We start from the raw sequence: 18,378 nt of genomic DNA, 5'->3' as shown, positions 1-18,378 counted from the left end.
TTTTTTTTTTTTCTTTCTTTTTCATTAAAAATATCTTATTTTATTATTTTCACTTGACAACAAACATACCGACATTTGCCAGCACACTTTATCTACTTTTTTTGTATATACTAATTAACATTTGTCATCTCCTTTTAATAATCTTTATTTTTTTTATTTTTTTTTATTTTGTGTTTATTTTTTCACATTTCCTTATCCTTGACAATCAATTAATTATTCTGTTCCTTCACAGAAAAATTGGTTGTACTCTAGTAATGTCGTCATAAATTTAAAGTAGTATAAAAAATTTTTTTTATTTATTTTTTTTTATTTGAATTTCATTGATACAAATTTTTTAAATATTTATTAAATACTGCTTTAATTTTATTTCGATATTTATTAGTTGCGAAAAATTTTAAAAAAATCAATACTTATACCTACAACTTACCTATTATAGAAAAAAAAAAAAAATTTTTTTTTTTTATCAACGTCGTGACGAAAAAAAAATTTACGTCGATTCTTATGATATGTCCACAGAAAAAAAAACACATACGATGGGAAAAAAAGAGAAAGAAAAGAAAAACCTCATGTCAAAAGAAAAGAAAATGAGAAAAAAAAAAGATTGGACAAAAGATGGGCACAATTATTCGTATTTGACGATTTTAATAATAATATAAAAAAAAAAAAAAAGAAAAAAAAAACTTATCACCCAAAAAAAAAAAAAAGAAAAAAAAAAATTATATACGTAAATCATGGACAATTCATTGCTGTGGTTCAATTAATTTAATACTAACCCACTTAATTACCAATTATTCATAATAATAATTAATATGTAATAATGCTTTTTATAGTTACGCTTTTGAGTTTGCAATATCACATCTAAATACAGGTTTTTTTTGTTTTAATTTTTTTTGTTTTTTTTTTTTCACCGTTAAGTACGTCTAAATTAGTATCTGAAACACCAATTACTATTAACATAAAATCACATGTATAGTGAAAAAAATAGAAAAAATGAAAAAAAAAAAATAATAATTAATTGAACTGCACTACCGATATTCCAGTGTATGTCATGTAATTTAATGTTTATTTAAAAAAAAAAAATTAATTTACTAAAAACATAATAAATCGACAAGGTTTTGAATGTTTTTACGGGTTTAAATTTGATTAATTTGCATTGTTGATTTAAAAAATTAAAGTTCTGTAAAAAAAATTCGTATACTGTAGAATAAAAAAAAAAAGAAAAAAAAAACAATTCATATACTCGCCATGTTTTAAATTTCTGCGCGGGTTTGTAAATCACATGGCGAGATTAAGTCGATTGATTTGTAGTAGCATGTCTTTATTCATGTTATTCCCAGATCGCTAAGTATTTTCCAGGTGCGGTGCAACTTCTCATCTCCATCAGTTCTGTGAAAAAAAAAAAAAAATACAAAGAAAAAAAAAAAAAATTCATTCCAAAAAACGTATTTCAACACTTACCTGTATAGTAGCAGTCAAATCATTTGAGTCATCATAGAGAAAAAAAAATCGTAAATTAATTTAATGGAATAAAAGAAAAAAAGAGAAAAGAAAAAAAAAAAAGGAAAAAAGACATAGAGGATATTTAAGGCATAAATATGAATTGTGAATGTAAAACCAATCTTAACGAATAAAGAGTTTTTTTGTCAGTAAAAAAAAAAATAAAAATAAAATTTTTTGTATTTATAATTATTAAGTCAGCATCTCCAAAACGAATTCGTGACTCAATCATCTAATCATCATTATTTTTCGTCTTCAAGAAGCTTCCAATAAGTGAAATTCCATAAATGGTAGGTGCATGTTTAAATTTTTTAATTAATTTATTTGTCAAAGGAATAATTTTTTTTTAAATACTCAATTCTATTTTTTTTTTTCAACATTAGATATATTCATTTATTGCTCGAAGCAGTATTTATATGTTTTCGCAACTTGATAAAATATTTTTTTTTTATTTGGGAACTTTTTTTTTTCATGATGCTTGTGAAATTTTTAAAAAATATTCTACATAAAATTATATAAGTGTGCAAAAATATAGATATAATTTTTTCAAGTGCCATACATAGCATTGTGGGCACTAAACGGTTCAAAAAAATTATCTAAAAGCTTTATAATTTTGTTAACATTTTATATAATATTTGTTCTTTTTTTAAAAAAGATAAATTAGGACAAAATTTTATTAATTTCTATCAATTTCAAGTAGTCTAATAATATTTAAATATAATATATAAGTATATAACATGGAAATATAATACACAGGTCATGTCATTTCAATTGATAAAATAATAATATTAATAAATAAAATAGAAGATATATAGTTTGTGTATATAAATTGAAACATAATATCCTGTATAAAATATTAATAAGTAAAAAAGAAAAATGATTAAATTATAGGTTTTTTTTCTTGTTGAATCCCAAATTGTTGCAGGATTATCATGAAAGTTGCACAATAAAATTTAAATTGACTAGGGGTACCAACATTATTGTTGTTTTTAGCAAGCTGAATGGAATGCTAGAGTATCTAATATTGCCTGACACAATCTTTTGACATCCATATGTGTTTCTTCATCATTATTATCTTGTTCGAGTTGTTTTAATATTTCTAAACCACCTTCTTTTATCAGCATTGAACAATATCGTTTTGCTGAAACATAGATTTAAATTATATTTATTTAATCATATTATTTATCTTAAAAAATTAATAAAAATAATTTTAATTTGTGATGTAATTCAGTTGGGTTATTAATAAATTTAGTTGTTAGTTTAAAACGAACAATTAATTAGTCTAACGGGAAATAAAATGGACTGATTTAATGATAAAATATTAATAAATTTCGTAGACTTTAATTAGCAATACTTGTACCCTCCAACAGTACAAAAATTTAAATTTTTTTCAAAATTTATCTACTCATTTTTTTTTTTAACACAATGTTGAACGTCTAAAAAATTCCGCTGTTTAGAAATATCTAAAAATGTATGGATCATAATTCTAAAGATAGAATAGTATATGCAAAAGAATTTTAAGATTTATTTAGCAAACCAACTGAAAATAGGTATAATAAACTAAACTTGACCGAAGTAAAACCTTAACTTGTTTTGTGGACGAACAAAAATGAAATGAATAAAGTTGATTAATACAATAATTTTAATATTTATCATAAATTATTATCAATCATAATAATAGTACTAGTTTATTTTATAATTTTATACTTCATTATTATTGATTAATGGAAAAAAATGATGTTGAGTTGAAAGTCTTATTAAAAACAATTTCATGCACTTGAAATTTCTTCAAATAAAATGTTAATAACTTACGATTTTTGGTACAAACATGATGAATTGCCCAGACAGCCCATAATTGTACAGGATAAGCATCAGAACATTTTAAAAGTGGAAAAAATGGTTGAAAACTTCTGTAAGCAACCATTTCACCTTGTGGTGTTTTCCAATTTGTAACTGCTTTAGCTAACTGATCAAGTAATTGTTTTCTTGTTATTAATGACAATCCAGTTGCCCATGCACGTTGACCCTCACTCAATAAATGTGCTGCAATTCCAGCCGCAAAATACGACACATCAATATGATTTGAGTCCAATAGTATTGAAAGCATTGTGATGAAACGTGACTGCATAAGTCGTTGTCTCAATTGACCAACCTATTGACCAACCATTCGATGACCTTTTAAAAACAATCGTATAAACCAGCCACACCAATCTTTTTTTTTTTTTTTTTATATTTCATCATCATCAAACAAACAAACAGTCATTCAATTTATAAAAAAAATAACAAACATATACACAAAATTTATATAAAAAATATTAAAAATTTATATTTTTAATATATGTATGTATACAAACCTCAGCAATATTATTTAATAAACCAAGAACTTTAGTTTCAATACTTGATTCGCCTTGAAAACTTTCAAGCACTTCAAGAAATAGTTCCATTCCACCCTCTTCAAGAAATACCTTGCATGTTGTTGCACTTTCATCAGTTAAATTCCATAATGCACTTAGAGTAAAACGCATTGTAATATCAACTGATTTTGATTGAGCTTTTGATCTAACCATAGAAAGTAATTTTGCCATATATTGTGGTTTAGCACCTAACATTGAAGTTTCTACAGTTGATATTTTAGCTGCTAAAATTGAACATATTGCAACAGACATACGATTCATTGAAGCATCATCAAATGCAGAAAGACAATTCATAACTAATTTAGCACATCTGTAACAAAAACAAAAACAAGTTGAATTATTTATTTTTACTAGTTAAAAAATAATATATTTTTTTTATACCTGTATTTATCAAATGCAACATCTTGAAGAATTCTATCACTGCATAGTGTAAGTAATGTATTTTTTTGTAATTGATAATGATTCGGATATGATTCCATAGCAATTAATGTTAAATCAACAATTTGTTTTAATACAGATGGATGTATTTTTGTTGCTAATTCACCTTTTGTTAAATTATATAAACATGCTGTTGCAGCCATTTGTACACGAAATTCTTCTGGATGTGCTTTCATACCAGGAATAACAAGTTTAATAACATCAACACGTGCTTCATTAAAATGTGGTGTTAAACGAAATAAATTGTACAAACATTTTTGTACATAAATTGGTCTGTGTGGATATCTTTTCAATGCTTCAAGTATTTGTGCCTCAGTTGCCATACCACTAACCTAATTTAATATTAAATAAATAAATATATAATAAAAATAATTTAATTTAAATATTATTCAAAAATATATTACCATTAATTCTGGTTTATAATCAATATTTAATGGATTTATTAAACTTTCATCATAACAAACATCTGAATGTACAAGTCCAATGAATTCTAAACGTGGATGAGATTTTATAAATTCTTTTAAATCATTAACATCAATTTCATCTTTTCCTGATATATCAAGACTTGCTAAATGTGGCATACAATGAATTGCACGTAATAAATCAGTAACTTTTGATCTAACTGGTGCAAACATTTCAAATGTATAAGAATCACGTTCATCAGATATATCAAGATTTCGTAATTCATTTAATTCCAACAATACTGATTTTAAATTACCATAACCACTTATTTTAAGATTATACATTGATAAACTTTTTAAACGATCTTTACATTTTTTTAATGGTGTTATATCATCAACTCTTGTACATGATATATCAAGATTTTCTAAAAATGGCAAATCTTCAACAACAATTTCTAATCCATGTCTATTGAATTCTGTACCAGATACATTTAATGTATGAAGTGCACGTAATTTACTTAATGCCAAAAATACACAAACTCTGTTTAACAATTATATAATACATTAATTATTTTTTTATAAATAATATAAAGATTTTATTTATTATATTTTGAAAAAAATACCTTGAACAATCAATAAAACTTCCTTTTGCAACACTTAATGATCTTAAATTTTGTAAACTCCAATCACCAAGACATCCAATTAAATCATTTATTGTTATTTTTAGGCCATTTATTTCTAAATCAACAACTTTATGTTGTTTTAAGACTTTTAAACCTTTTGCTGATAAACTTGATGCATCTTTAAGTCTTACGTATCTATATAAAATAAAAGAAAAGAGAAAAAAAAAAATTACAAATTAAAACAATAAATAATCAAGTTAAATATATATAAAAAAAATAAATTACCTTAGTCTCGTTGTTGTCGAATCAAACAGTGTAATTGTTAAATCAGTTAATGCATTTTTTTCACATAGTCTTGCTAGTAATTGTTCTGATATTTGAGCTGGTAAAAAAACATCTGGATCTTTAAAATTTAATCTTGTTACTGATCCATTTGTTGTTACATTATTTAATGGAAAATTATTACTGACACTAGACCTTATTGTTGTTGCACTAGTGTTATTGCTAATTCCATTTGTCAAACATTTTTTATTGTCTAATCAATTAAAAAAAAAAAATACATATTTAATGTATTTGTTTTCTTTATTTTTTCATATTAATAATATTTAAAAATTTTAATTCATACCAACAGTTGATGTTGTTAAACCAGTTGTTATATTGTCACCTGGTTGTACCTCACACAGAGCAAGTACATTATCACAAATAAAATCTATACAAACATCCTGCAAGCTATTTGGTGATTCAAACATTTTAGCTACAATTTTTTTTAATTCTAGCATATAGTTATTAATTTTATTGACTTGTTTGTATTTTTTAATTGCTTAATACTTATCATATTAATATATCCTGTAAATAAAAATGTAAAAAAAATAAAATTCCATCAATATAATTATCAGAGACGTATTAAAATAATATTTTTTACTAATTACTCAAATACTTATTTAAGAAAATAATATTTATATGAACTACATTAACTAATTATTACGTAACCAAGCCAATTTTGGAAAAAAAAAAAAAAAAAAACTTGACGTATGAATAATTAATTTTTATGTTTGTTAAAAATGAATTTTAAATGATATTAAATTTTTTTTTTTTTAATGCTTAGCAATGATCACAAATAAATGTACAGTATTTTTTTTCAAAAATATTTCATAGTTGTAGCTGTTTATGTTGTTTTTTTTTTATCCAATCATGGCATAACAAAAAAAGGGGACAATGATAATAACAACAAAAGCAACTCTTACCTTATTAGAACAAAAATAAAATCATTAAAAATTTATATATTATTGTTATATAAATATTAATTAATAATAATGATTAAAATAGTTATCAATATATATTTTGATAAAACCAAATGTAGCAAATAATAAAAAAAAAATTCTACTTAACACAACTTTGTCGATGAACTCAATATCATAAAAAAAAATTTCAAGATTTTATATATAGTAATTTAGCATTAACTATAGTAAATATATACTGTTTTTTATTTTTTTTATTATTTATTCTCCTCAGATGCAACTTCATTTATATATATTAAAATATATAGGTATATATTGCACTTTTATTTGCTCTTATTGTTATTGATTCACACAACTAAAACTGTTTTTTTTTATATGTATATAAATGTACATATTATTGATGATGGTTTTATTTATTATAAAAAAATTAATATGATTCTAATTGTAATAATAAATTGAAATTATGATTATTGATAAATAGAAACACAAGAATTTACCAGTACAAGCAATACAATTTAATAAAGCAATGACATATGCAAATTGCAAACTGCCTGATAATGTCCAACCACAAAGTTGATGGCAATTGTTAAGTCACTTTGTTATTATTAGTATTATTATTAGTGGTCTTCGATATTCAACAAAAGTACTCGGTATAAAATGAATCGAATAGTTTCGTGGGAATACCGGGTACTCGGTATATCGGCTCAAAAAACTACCGGTATATCGACTATCGAGTACTTTGTTTTTTTTTTTTTTTTAAAGAATTCACCTAGTATTTTTTTGCTAAATAAAACAAAATATTGTAAGACATTCTTTAATTTTTTTATAATTTATCAGTCAGTACAAAATTTGCGTGTAATAATTAATTATTATTAACAATAATAATTATAATACATGCAATAAAAATGAAATTAATACATATATTTATAGTCAAGTCAAACAGATAATTTTTAATTCTTTGATAATTATTAATATTATATAAAACTTGTTAAATATAATGTTAATATTGCATAAACATTTCATATATTTATTTTTTAGTTAGTTGTTTGGTCTCAATGAAATAAATATAATTAATATTGTCAAATGTCAATTTGTTGTTGTCACAATGTTGTGCAAAAATAGACGCCATCACGTCAACTGCAAATAAAGGTTGTTTTATATGTGGCAACGTAAATCTTCTAAAAATGGCGCTATTATAAAAAAAAAAATAATAATAATTTAAGTTCACTTTGAGGTCGCCACCGGTCAAAGTACTCGCGTCCGATATTGGCCAAAAATATACCGAGTACCGGTATATCGGGGGAAAAAAATACCGAATAGTTGGGTACTCGGTATACCGAGTAGATACTCGTGTCTAGGGATGTGCGATATCGCCAATATCGATATTATCGGATATCGCGATATCAAAATACGATATCGTTATCGAACCGATATTTTGGCGAAGTAATATCGGATATTCGATAATATCGAGGTAAATTGATTTTACCAACTGTTAACAAAAAAATGGTCCGTCCATTTTTAAATTCAAAATTGATTACTAATAATTATAGAAACTATTGAAATTAAATCGTAAGTTAATTAATAAATTGATACGTATACTTGGTTTTTCATGAAATAACTCGGATATTGCTATTACTTATTATTGAATTATTCATTTATTCATTTAATCATTGCAGATAAATTGGCGTATTAATAACAAATTATGGAAAAATTATAATAAAATTTTTTACAATGTAATTTTTTTTATTAATTATAAGACCAGAAAAGAATAATTAGATTTTCTATTTATTAATAATATTTTATCATACGATACTCAGAAAATATAATAATGAAAATGTGTAATTATTAATCAACATTTTATTGAACCATGACTATGCAGTATGCAATAATGAATACACGATTCCTCAATTTTTTTACTACTGATTATAGTTTCCAATGATTTTGTTATTAATAATTATTAATTATCAATTGTCAACTGTCTATTTAAAACTCATGAGTCCAAACTCATAAATTCACAGCTAATTAAATTAATACGTTTGAATATTCTTTGATCTTTGATTGGCTGTGGTCATTCAAGCCGCCATTAAAATTTGTTGGTAAGTAGTTTTCCAGTCGGTATATCAACCGATATTTTCGTGACGATATTCCGAAAGTGATATCGAATATCCGATATTTGACGCTTATCCATATCGAATAAATATATCGTCGATATCGGGTACAAATATCGGGTCCTCCGATATATCGTCTGATATCGCACATCCCTACTCGTGTCTCCGGTATATCGCTCAATATCGAAGACCACTAATTATTATTATATATATATAAACTTTATATATGTGTATGTGTAGTTGCTATATAAATATAAGACAGACCTCACAAGCTCACAACTCACAAGGATAAATAGCTATTCTCATTTCTCGACATATAATTATCCCGGCTACAGTCGTTTGATGAAAACCATTGAGAAAGATACAATAAAGCCGTTAAGGCGAACTTCCATATCCTCGGCGCTCGGGATAACTAAAGGATGAGCAAGGATGAGAAAATCAGAGAAAATAAGAAAACAACCAGGAATAAGGGATAATTAATAGGTATACCTGAAAATATGGCAGCATACATATAATTTTTATTATAAAGCTTCTTTTTTTTCCAAATTTTTGTGTTTGATTAAAATTAAAATTAGATAAATTTATTTAATACGTGTTCATACGTTTGTGCGACTGTTTGAACCAGTTTGAACTGATTTAAACAATTGTATACCTATATAAGCGGAGGAAAAAGCTTTGCGGTGGACTGCTGAAGAAAAAATGCTCAAGGATATATATATCATATAATTTTAACGCTGTGAAGCATTTATAAACCACGTGGTTGCTAATATAGTAAAATTCTGTTCCCAATACAATATTAAAAAAATATATTATAGACAAATTGTTATAATTTTTCTTTTTTTCTGTTTTTCACTTTCAGGGCAATAAAAAAAAAAAAATTCAAAAATGGACTTAAAGAATTCAATATTTCCATTTTTATTGGCTGGTGTAGTTTTGAGTAAGTGTAGTATTAAGTATTTACAGCAATTTTAACGAGCACTTCGCTTCACCCTGGCACAAATGATTTCTCCGATTTTCACTGATTTTGAAAATATTCGGAAAAATCAGAGAAATTTAGAGAAAATTAGAACAAATAATTTTTCCCATTACTCTAATTTTTCTTTGAAATTTTACTTTACTAATATATGCGGAGTAAATCGGAGAAAATCGCAGGAATTTTGAAGAAAAACGGAAAAATACCGGAGAAAATTTTTTGACAGGACAGAAATGAATTTGGCTGCGAGTGTAAGAATTTTATATAATAAATTAACGCTTATTTTTAGTGTTCCGTAGGACACTTATGTTTTCGCTTTTCTGTGACTTTTTGTTATTTCGAGATAAAACGTAAAGTCCTGGATCGAATTGGCTTGTGAGATGCTCATTTTCTTTATTTTTTTTGGCCCAAAGCAATCGTAATATTTATTTCCAATTTTGGGGCCTTATTAGATTTAATATGCCCATTTTTGGACATGGCCCAATTCCCAATATTGACCGATCAATTCCGGCAATGTTTTAATCGACGACGCTTCATCTGTAGGCTCTACGATATTTTTTTCAAATTTTTCGGTCGTTTATTTTTTTTTTTATTCAACGATATGTAGTGTCACAAACTGTTTTTTTACAATATTTTTTGAACCGCTGAACCGAATTAGTCAATGTTAAAACAAATTTAGGTTTTTTTTTTTTTCCAAAAACAGACATGATATTTTTTTTTACTTTTTGGGCCTTATTAGATTTAATATGCCTATTTTTGGACATGGCGCAATTCCAAATATTGACCGATCAATTCCGGTAATGTTTTGATCGACGACGCTTCATCTGTAGACTCTACGATATTTTTTTCAAATTTTTCGGTCGTTTATTTTTTTTTTTATTCAACGATATGTAGTGTCACAAATTGTTTTTCTACAATATTTTTGTAAACAGCAAGAAAAAAAATAAAAAATCCTACGGAACACTTAGGGTGCATCTTGGGGAACTTGACTATCTTTTTTTTTTTGTTTCAGTCAACACCATTGAAGCATCTCCAATAGATCAATATCAATATTCAGTAAAAATGCCTGAAGCATTTTCTAGAAATATGAGCTCAACTCTTAATTGGATTAAAAATACACCGTTAATAAGTGAAACTAACAGATCAAACCTGTTTCATATCATGGATCAAGTCAAATCTATTATTAAGAAAAAAATGCATGACGACGTTGAAACAATAATGATGCTATATTGGGCTGAACTCAATGACAATCATAATCTTTTATTTACTATTGATGACTTCCTCGATAATATCACTCTGTCAACTAATCCTGATTCAAGCATGAAGCTAATAAAATCAGCCGTTGGCATTTTTAAGAAAAATAATATTTCAACATCATTAACCAAAGATATGGAAACGTTGGGAAAAACAAAATTTATCCAAAACGAAATTTCAAAATTATGGCCAATAATACGTGGAATGATACGGAAAAATAGATTGCATTCTACTAATAATAATACTGAATCACAATCTAAAAAATCACGCACAAAAATTACTTTGGAATGGTGGTTCTATGTTGTTATTATAATTATTAGTATGATCAGTGTTTATTTTATTTATATATTTATTAATAAATGGAACAATGAACAAGAATATCGAGCAGTTTGTAAAAAATAATAATATTGTCCCATCATAATATTGTTTTTAAAAAAAAAAAAAATTTAATAAAAAAATATTCTTAACAATTTGAAATTTTTTTTTTTTAAATCAATGAATTTTTGAAATCTCAGTAGATCTAGATCTCAGTATATCTAATTAGATCTGAGTATATCTAATCAGATCTGAGTAGATCTAATTTGATCTAAGCTGTATAAAGTGAATCCTGCAGGAGAGTGCCGCGACAATTTTCATGTAAACGATGAACAAACATATGTTTTAGCTAAAATTGTCGCGGCACTTTTCTGCTGGATTCACTTTATCTAAGTATATGTAATTAGATCTAATGAGATCTAGTTATATACGAGTAGATCATGCCACTTTGCGGATCTAATTATATCTAAAGCAGTTAGATCTAATTTGATATACGTAGATCTACGCGATTTTTTCTTGGGGAGTATTTCCGGAATTTTACGGAGTTTTTCCGGAGTTTTACGGAGAAATTATTTCCACCAGTGATATTCTGGCATCCAAAAATCATGTAAGAATATGTCAAAATATGTCAAAATATTATGCTGACATCTAAAAATTTTGTAATGGATAATAATTTTTTTAGTAAATAATGTTTTCTTCTCGGTCACGTCGTTGTTTTAATTATGTGACTTTGTTATTAAATTATTACGCAAGAAATTTTTTGAGTGATGCCATTTTTTTTACATTTCTTCTTGTACATTGCTTTTTAAATTAAGTTTCTCGCATGTGCCCACCTCGAAATGTCCTACAAAATCTTATAAAAAACAAATGATGTACTAGATTTCTTTGAGGTTCACTAAGTGTAAGTGCTTCTTTTTTTGTCTCATTAAATATTATAGAACTTTTATTTGAGGAGTTTCTAAGATTTTATATGTTTTTATGAGATGTAAAAAAAAAATACTTTTCCTATGTTATTTTATGGGGTGAATTTTTTTTTTTCTGTGTTCTATGAAATTTTATGAGGCACAAAGTAAGGATTCTGATTTTTATAACATTTTATAAGACGGTTGTATTTAGTGGGATTCTATAAGTCGTATAAATCAATGAGAAGGATTAGGGTTTTAATCTTTTGTCAAGATACGAAGTATTACAAATGATTTTAAAATTCTATAAGATCAAATAAGATCGATTTTTTAAGAATTCATTTGAACTCATATTTTTCCAACCACACTTTAGAAGATTCTATCATGTTTTTCTTCTTTTTTCGTTTTTTATCAAAAAAAATAATTTGATTATAGCAAATAAATTAACAAGATTATACAAAAAATAGTTTTGAAGTTTACAGATAAGTTTTCGATTGAAATGTGTCAGAGTGAGATAAAGCACGTCAATAAAGCAGATATCTACCCTGGTAGAAATAATCTCTCCGGATTTTCTACGCAATTGGTACTTCCGGAGATATTATTCCGGAGTTTTTTCGGGTTTTCTCCGGATTTTCTCCGGATTTTTTCAGAAAAAATTTCTTTTTTATTTTTCGTATGTAAACTCTTATTTCTACTTTTTCTTATTAATTCTTCCATTTTTTTGTGTTTGTTTTTTTAAGTCAAAATTCCGGAAAAAATCCGGAGATATTATAGAAATAGTCTGGAGATTACTCTGTTAATATCTCCGAGAGTCTCAATTATATAGAAAATCCTGAGAAATCCGGATTAAGTCCGGATAAATCCGGAGTAAGTCCGGACGAATCCGGAAAAATCCGGAGAAATCATGGAAAATCCGGAAATATACGGAGAAAATCCGGAGAGATTATTTCTACCAGGCTTATATATAAGCATTTTACCTACATCAATATCAGAAAAAGCAAAAACACGGAAGTGCTAGTTTCACAAAAGAGCTGTTCAAGAAAAAAAAAACCATAATAATAACATTTAACCATTTAGCATATATCATCATATATAACCTTTGAAAATACTCCATTATAAAATATTCGATTCAAATAAAAATGAGGTTTAATTAACAAATTAAATCATTAACAATTTTTATTCAGCCCCTAGCGAAAGTGGCGATACCGATCCGACAGTCGGTTTGTGCACTGATCTCATACAAAAACGGCACAAAACCGACACACGACTATAAGAATTCCTGAGTCACAAAAATAAATAGTAAGAAGCATTTAAAAAGATAAAATATTATGTCTAAAAATTTCTTAATAATATTCTCACAATTTAAGATCCTAAATAGACTATGAGTAAACCATAAATGGTGACCCAAAAGAGTTAGTTTCTGGTTAGTTTTCGGTTAGTTATTTGAATCCAAAATATTCGGGTTTGAACAATCCCGGGAAAAAATTCCGACGATCGTTGACGATCGTATATGCACGATCGTGGAAGACAACGCTTTTGTCCACGTCTCGGGTGATCTTCAAAGATCTTCAGCGATCTGTGGCGATCTGTGGTGATCTGTGGCGATCTGTGGCGATCTGTGGCGATCTTCAGCGATATGTTAAGGTCTTTTGATCTTTAAATATCGCAGAATGTATTTCAAGATCATCAAAGATCGTGGACGATCAGAAAAAAAATAAAACGAGGAAAAACAATTAAAACTACTTTAAATAAATATTTCACGAAATTTTAGGAAGAAATAGTGAGTTTTTTATGTTTTATCTATAAAGATCGTCACAGATCGCTGAAGATCTTTAAAGATCGTCACAGATCAGTGAAGACCTTTAAAGATCTTTAAAGATCGTTGACGATCTGTGACGATCTTTGTAGATAAAACATAAAAACTCAATATTTCTTTCTAAAATGTCGTAAAATATTTATTTAAAGTAGTTTTAATTGTTTTTCCTCGTTTTATTTTTTTTCTGATCGTCCACGATCTTTGATGATCTTTGAAGATCGCCACAGATTGCCACAGATCGTTGAAGATCTTTGAAGATCACCCGAGACGTGGACAAAAGCGTTGTCTTCCACGATCGTCAACGATCGTCGGAATTTTTTCCCGGGAAGGCTTATATCAACAGTTAACTAACAGTTAGCTAACTCATTTGGTTATTATTAGGTTTAAGAACCCGAGTAACGAAATTTATCCAAGCGGAATTTATTTATTCTTATTGTTTTAGTATAAGTCCTGATCACAATATTGCTTTTTTTATTATTTCATTTGTTTATTTATACGATTATCTACTGCCTTATACACTAGGGCACAACCCTACAACTTTTTTCTTTTAACAAGATAATGTAAATGTATGAAAAAAATCTACGTTGCTACTACGGATTATTGGGAGCCTTCTTTCACGGCGGACGACCGCCAGCGAAATACCACCTCCACTGCTCACTACTGCTTAGAGTGGGTATAAGCAGAGTGGAGCCATAGATGATTTTTTACCTCGGAAGTGACGGAACCCCCTTATACCCACTCCATACGGCGAGCACAAAATGTGGGACTAATGGGACCTCGGTGGCTTCACTCTGCTTATACCCACTCACTTTACTGCTCACCATCGCCAACCGTCACTATATAGTCACTTCTCACCACTCCTATAGTACACTCACACATATATGAGAGTAGTGACAGTGAGCAGTGGAGGTGGTATTTCTCGGCAGCCGTCCGCCGCGGAAGGAAACCTGGAACAACTATGTACATAACAAGCGGTGATCAAAAATGCGTTCGATTATAAATGTGCGAGTGAACTTGAAAACTTTTTTTTTTTAATTAAGGAGGTATTATGCACAAATTCATTGCGGGTGTTGCGGGGCGCTTCTGACGTCACAGACAAAACTTAAATCTGGCTACACTGTAAAAAAATAAAGTGAAAAGCGCCTGCGCCCCGTATACAATATATAGGTCATCTCACAACTAGTTCTTATATATACGATATGGATCCATCATATTCATATCCAAAAAATATGATGATATATAATAATATACAAAAATTTTAATAATCGCAATGTTTTGAAAATTTGCGAGGGAGGTTATCTCTATTTCATGTACACGAGCACATTGGCGCGCTACGCGCGCCTGTATTCATATTTTTTAACGTAATATTTATTCTAATTTACTCGTTATTACCGAGTTTCACGATATAGTTTTAATAATTACTTATAGTTATTTTTTATTGTGCAAAAGAATAAAAGAACGGAACTTGTGCAAATAATCCTTCACTTCCTTCTACATGCAGTACTAATCATCATTTATCATCTCCATTCAACTTGAATGAATATAATTTAGCTTTGGACACCAGAAACCTCCATTCCTCTCCAGGAATGGATGGAATAGACTACAATATTATTAACTTCATACCTCATAATTATAAATTAATATTACTTGATATATATAACGAACTTTACTCTACAGGTGTTTACCCACCTGAATGGAAAAAACAATACATTCATTTTATCAAGAAATCAGATGGAATTAACGTTAGACCAATAGCTCTTTCTTCTTGCCTATGTAAACTTTTTGAAACCATGGTAAAAAACAGATTGCAGTGGTGGGTGGAATATAAAGATATATTACCTAAGTCTCAAGCTGGATTTAGAAAAGGTATGTCATGCAATGACAATTTATTACATTTATATCTGAGTGTCGAGGGAGGTTTTCACAAAGGGCATAGTACCCTTGCAGCATTTCTCGACATTAAAGGAGCCTTTGACAACGTTAATACAAATATTCTCATTTCGAGATTAATTGAGATTGGCTGTCCAATTGAAACTGTTAAATTTATTCACGCTCTTATTTATGAAAGACACATATTTCATAGATCACAACTGAATAGCTCAAGAGTAGTACATAAAGGTGTTCCTCAAGGAGGGGTACTTTCTCCTCTTTTATATACAATATATGTCTCTAAAATTATCGAGTCAATCCCACCATCTATTTCTGTCTCTCAATTTGCAGATGACATTGCAATTTTCTCTACTGCCCCATTTAACAACAAAAGTTTAAATAACTTAGAAAACGCCATTAATAATATCAATAAACAACTACTTTTATTGGGTCTAGACCTGTGTCCTTCAAAAACGAAACTAATCCACTTTAACAATAATAGAATGCCTGCGGAAAATATTTCGATAACAGTAAATAAACATAAAATAACCAATACGACCTCAGCAAAATTTCTAGGAATAATATTTGACTCAAAACTTACATTCAAAGAACAAATTAATACGGTCCTTAAAAAATGCTTGACGAACATGAATATTATTAAATTCCTCAGGGGTACATGGTGGGGTTCTGACCCTGAAACACTAATTATCTTGTTTAAATCACTCATTAGATCTATCATTGATTATGGTTGTAGTGTATACTATCCTGATAAAAAATATCTATATACAAAATTTGAAAAAGTTCAATACTCAGCTATTAGACTATCTCTTGGATATCGTATCAGCACACCTACTAATATACTATTAGGTGAATCTAAATTACCACTGATATATGAACGCGTTAGATTCTTGAGACAAGTTTACTTGTCAAAAGTCTTTGCAAGTAACAACACTCAAATCCATTCTATGTGTACCAATTTTTACAACACATTCTCATCCAACCAAAAAAGAAAAAAATCAATTAAAGAAGACATTAATTTTATATTTAAAAACAGCCACAACATATACTCATCTGATAAGTTATATCTATATAAAATTCATTTCAGTCTTATCACAAATTCATACAATGTTAATACAAGTATTGGTAGAGAACTCCAATCTATTAGTAATTTAAACCAGAACCCAACAGGTATAATTCAAGATCTTACTAACATGAATGTTGCCATATATACTGATGGAAGTAAAAGTTCGGGGAAACCTTCGGTTGGTGCCGCATGCTATTGTCCACATTTAAATATTTCTAAAACATTCAGTTTGCATCCGACTTCTTCTGTGTATACTGCTGAATGTTTTGCTATTTATAACGCTGTCAAAATAGCTATAGAAAATCCAGGACATAACTTCCTTATTTTATCTGACTCTCTGAGTGCAATAACGTTAATACAAAAAATTAAAATTGACACTAAAGTTAATATTTACATATGGAAAACAATTGAACAAATTGAAAAATTCAATCAATTAAACAAAAACAATTTTATCAAATTTAACTGGATTCCTTCTCACTCAGGGATTCACGGTAATGAGGAAGCTGATAGACTTGCTAAATTTGCAACTGAACAACCTCACTCTCAGGAATACCCGATTCCATTCACTGACACCAGAGAAATCTTCAAAAAAAATATGTATTTCAACACAAATAAACATATATCTAATTTAGGTCAGGACAAGGGCAAGAATTATATTAGTCAATATTTCAATGAAAAAAAATGTCCTTGGTATAAAGGAGAAAAGTACTCGAGACACTTAATAGTATGGGTTAACAGAGCTAGATCAAATCATTACCACCTTGCTTCTTCACTTTTTAGGGTTAACATGGTTCCAAGCCCTATGTGTAAATGTAATCTTTATGAGGAAGATATAAATCATGTCTTATGGCAATGCTCGTTGTTCATAGATCAACGAATTAAAATGTATAACAACCTTATAAAAATACATCAATATCCCCCTTATAACATCTCGCCAATTCTACATAATCTAAATAAAAATACACTAGTAATTCTAGATAAATTTTTACGTGATTGTGATATTAAAATTTAGTAAATTAAACAAATAAACCTATTATTTAAGTGTATAATAAATGAACAAAATGTAATAAAATGTATAGATTAAACGGTTAAAAAAAAAAAAAAAAAAAAAAAAATGTATAATCATATGTATATAGATAGTAAGATTTTATATAATGTTAAGAAAAAAGGAAAAAAAACTGTTAAAATTCATACGATCTTTATATGTATAAATCTTATGTAATGCTAAATAAACCAAACACTTGGTTTGAAAGCTATAATAATAAAAAAAAAAAAAAAAAAAAAAAAAAAAACGGATTCTTCATAAAATTTTTTCATGTATGAAAATAAATATTATCTAATCAATTTTTGGCACACATACTACCATAGCCAAGAAACATGAAACAGCACGACGAATAAAAGAGAAATAACGACCGCTAATGATAGAAAATTTAATAATTAAAACTT

The 18,378-nt window shown here is 27.6% G+C and overlaps 1 protein-coding gene across 3 annotated transcripts; it reads right to left on the bottom strand.

Annotated features, from left to right (window-relative positions):
* Positions 1-736: 736 nt before the first annotated feature.
* LOC122852074 (protein zyg-11 homolog B-like) lies at positions 737-7,361 on the bottom strand. Of its 3 annotated transcripts, none has more exons than XM_044151649.1 (9): positions 6,618-7,356; positions 5,999-6,219; positions 5,659-5,908; positions 5,374-5,568; positions 4,754-5,291; positions 4,293-4,681; positions 3,852-4,221; positions 3,310-3,649; positions 737-2,638 (listed from the first exon to the last, which is right to left on the bottom strand). In XM_044151649.1, the coding sequence occupies exons 2-9, from the start codon at positions 6,150-6,152 to the stop codon at positions 2,487-2,489; spliced, it is 2,388 nt and encodes a 795-aa protein (XP_044007584.1). In that variant the 5' UTR covers positions 6,153-6,219; positions 6,618-7,356; the 3' UTR covers positions 737-2,486. The 3 variants fall into 3 exon arrangements, with proteins under 3 accessions (XP_044007584.1, XP_044007585.1, XP_044007586.1); XM_044151650.1 differs by having other exon boundaries at positions 7,109-7,356; XM_044151651.1 differs by lacking the exon at positions 737-2,638 and having other exon boundaries at positions 3,520-3,672; positions 7,109-7,361.
* Between the last annotated feature and the right edge of the window lie 11,017 nt (positions 7,362-18,378).

Source organism: Aphidius gifuensis, linkage group LG3 (assembly GCF_014905175.1).
Source record: "Aphidius gifuensis isolate YNYX2018 linkage group LG3, ASM1490517v1, whole genome shotgun sequence".
NCBI lineage: Eukaryota > Metazoa > Arthropoda > Insecta > Hymenoptera > Braconidae > Aphidius > Aphidius gifuensis.
The sequence above is the reverse complement of the archived record's forward strand: the minus strand, read 5'-3'. Positions and strand labels throughout refer to the sequence as shown.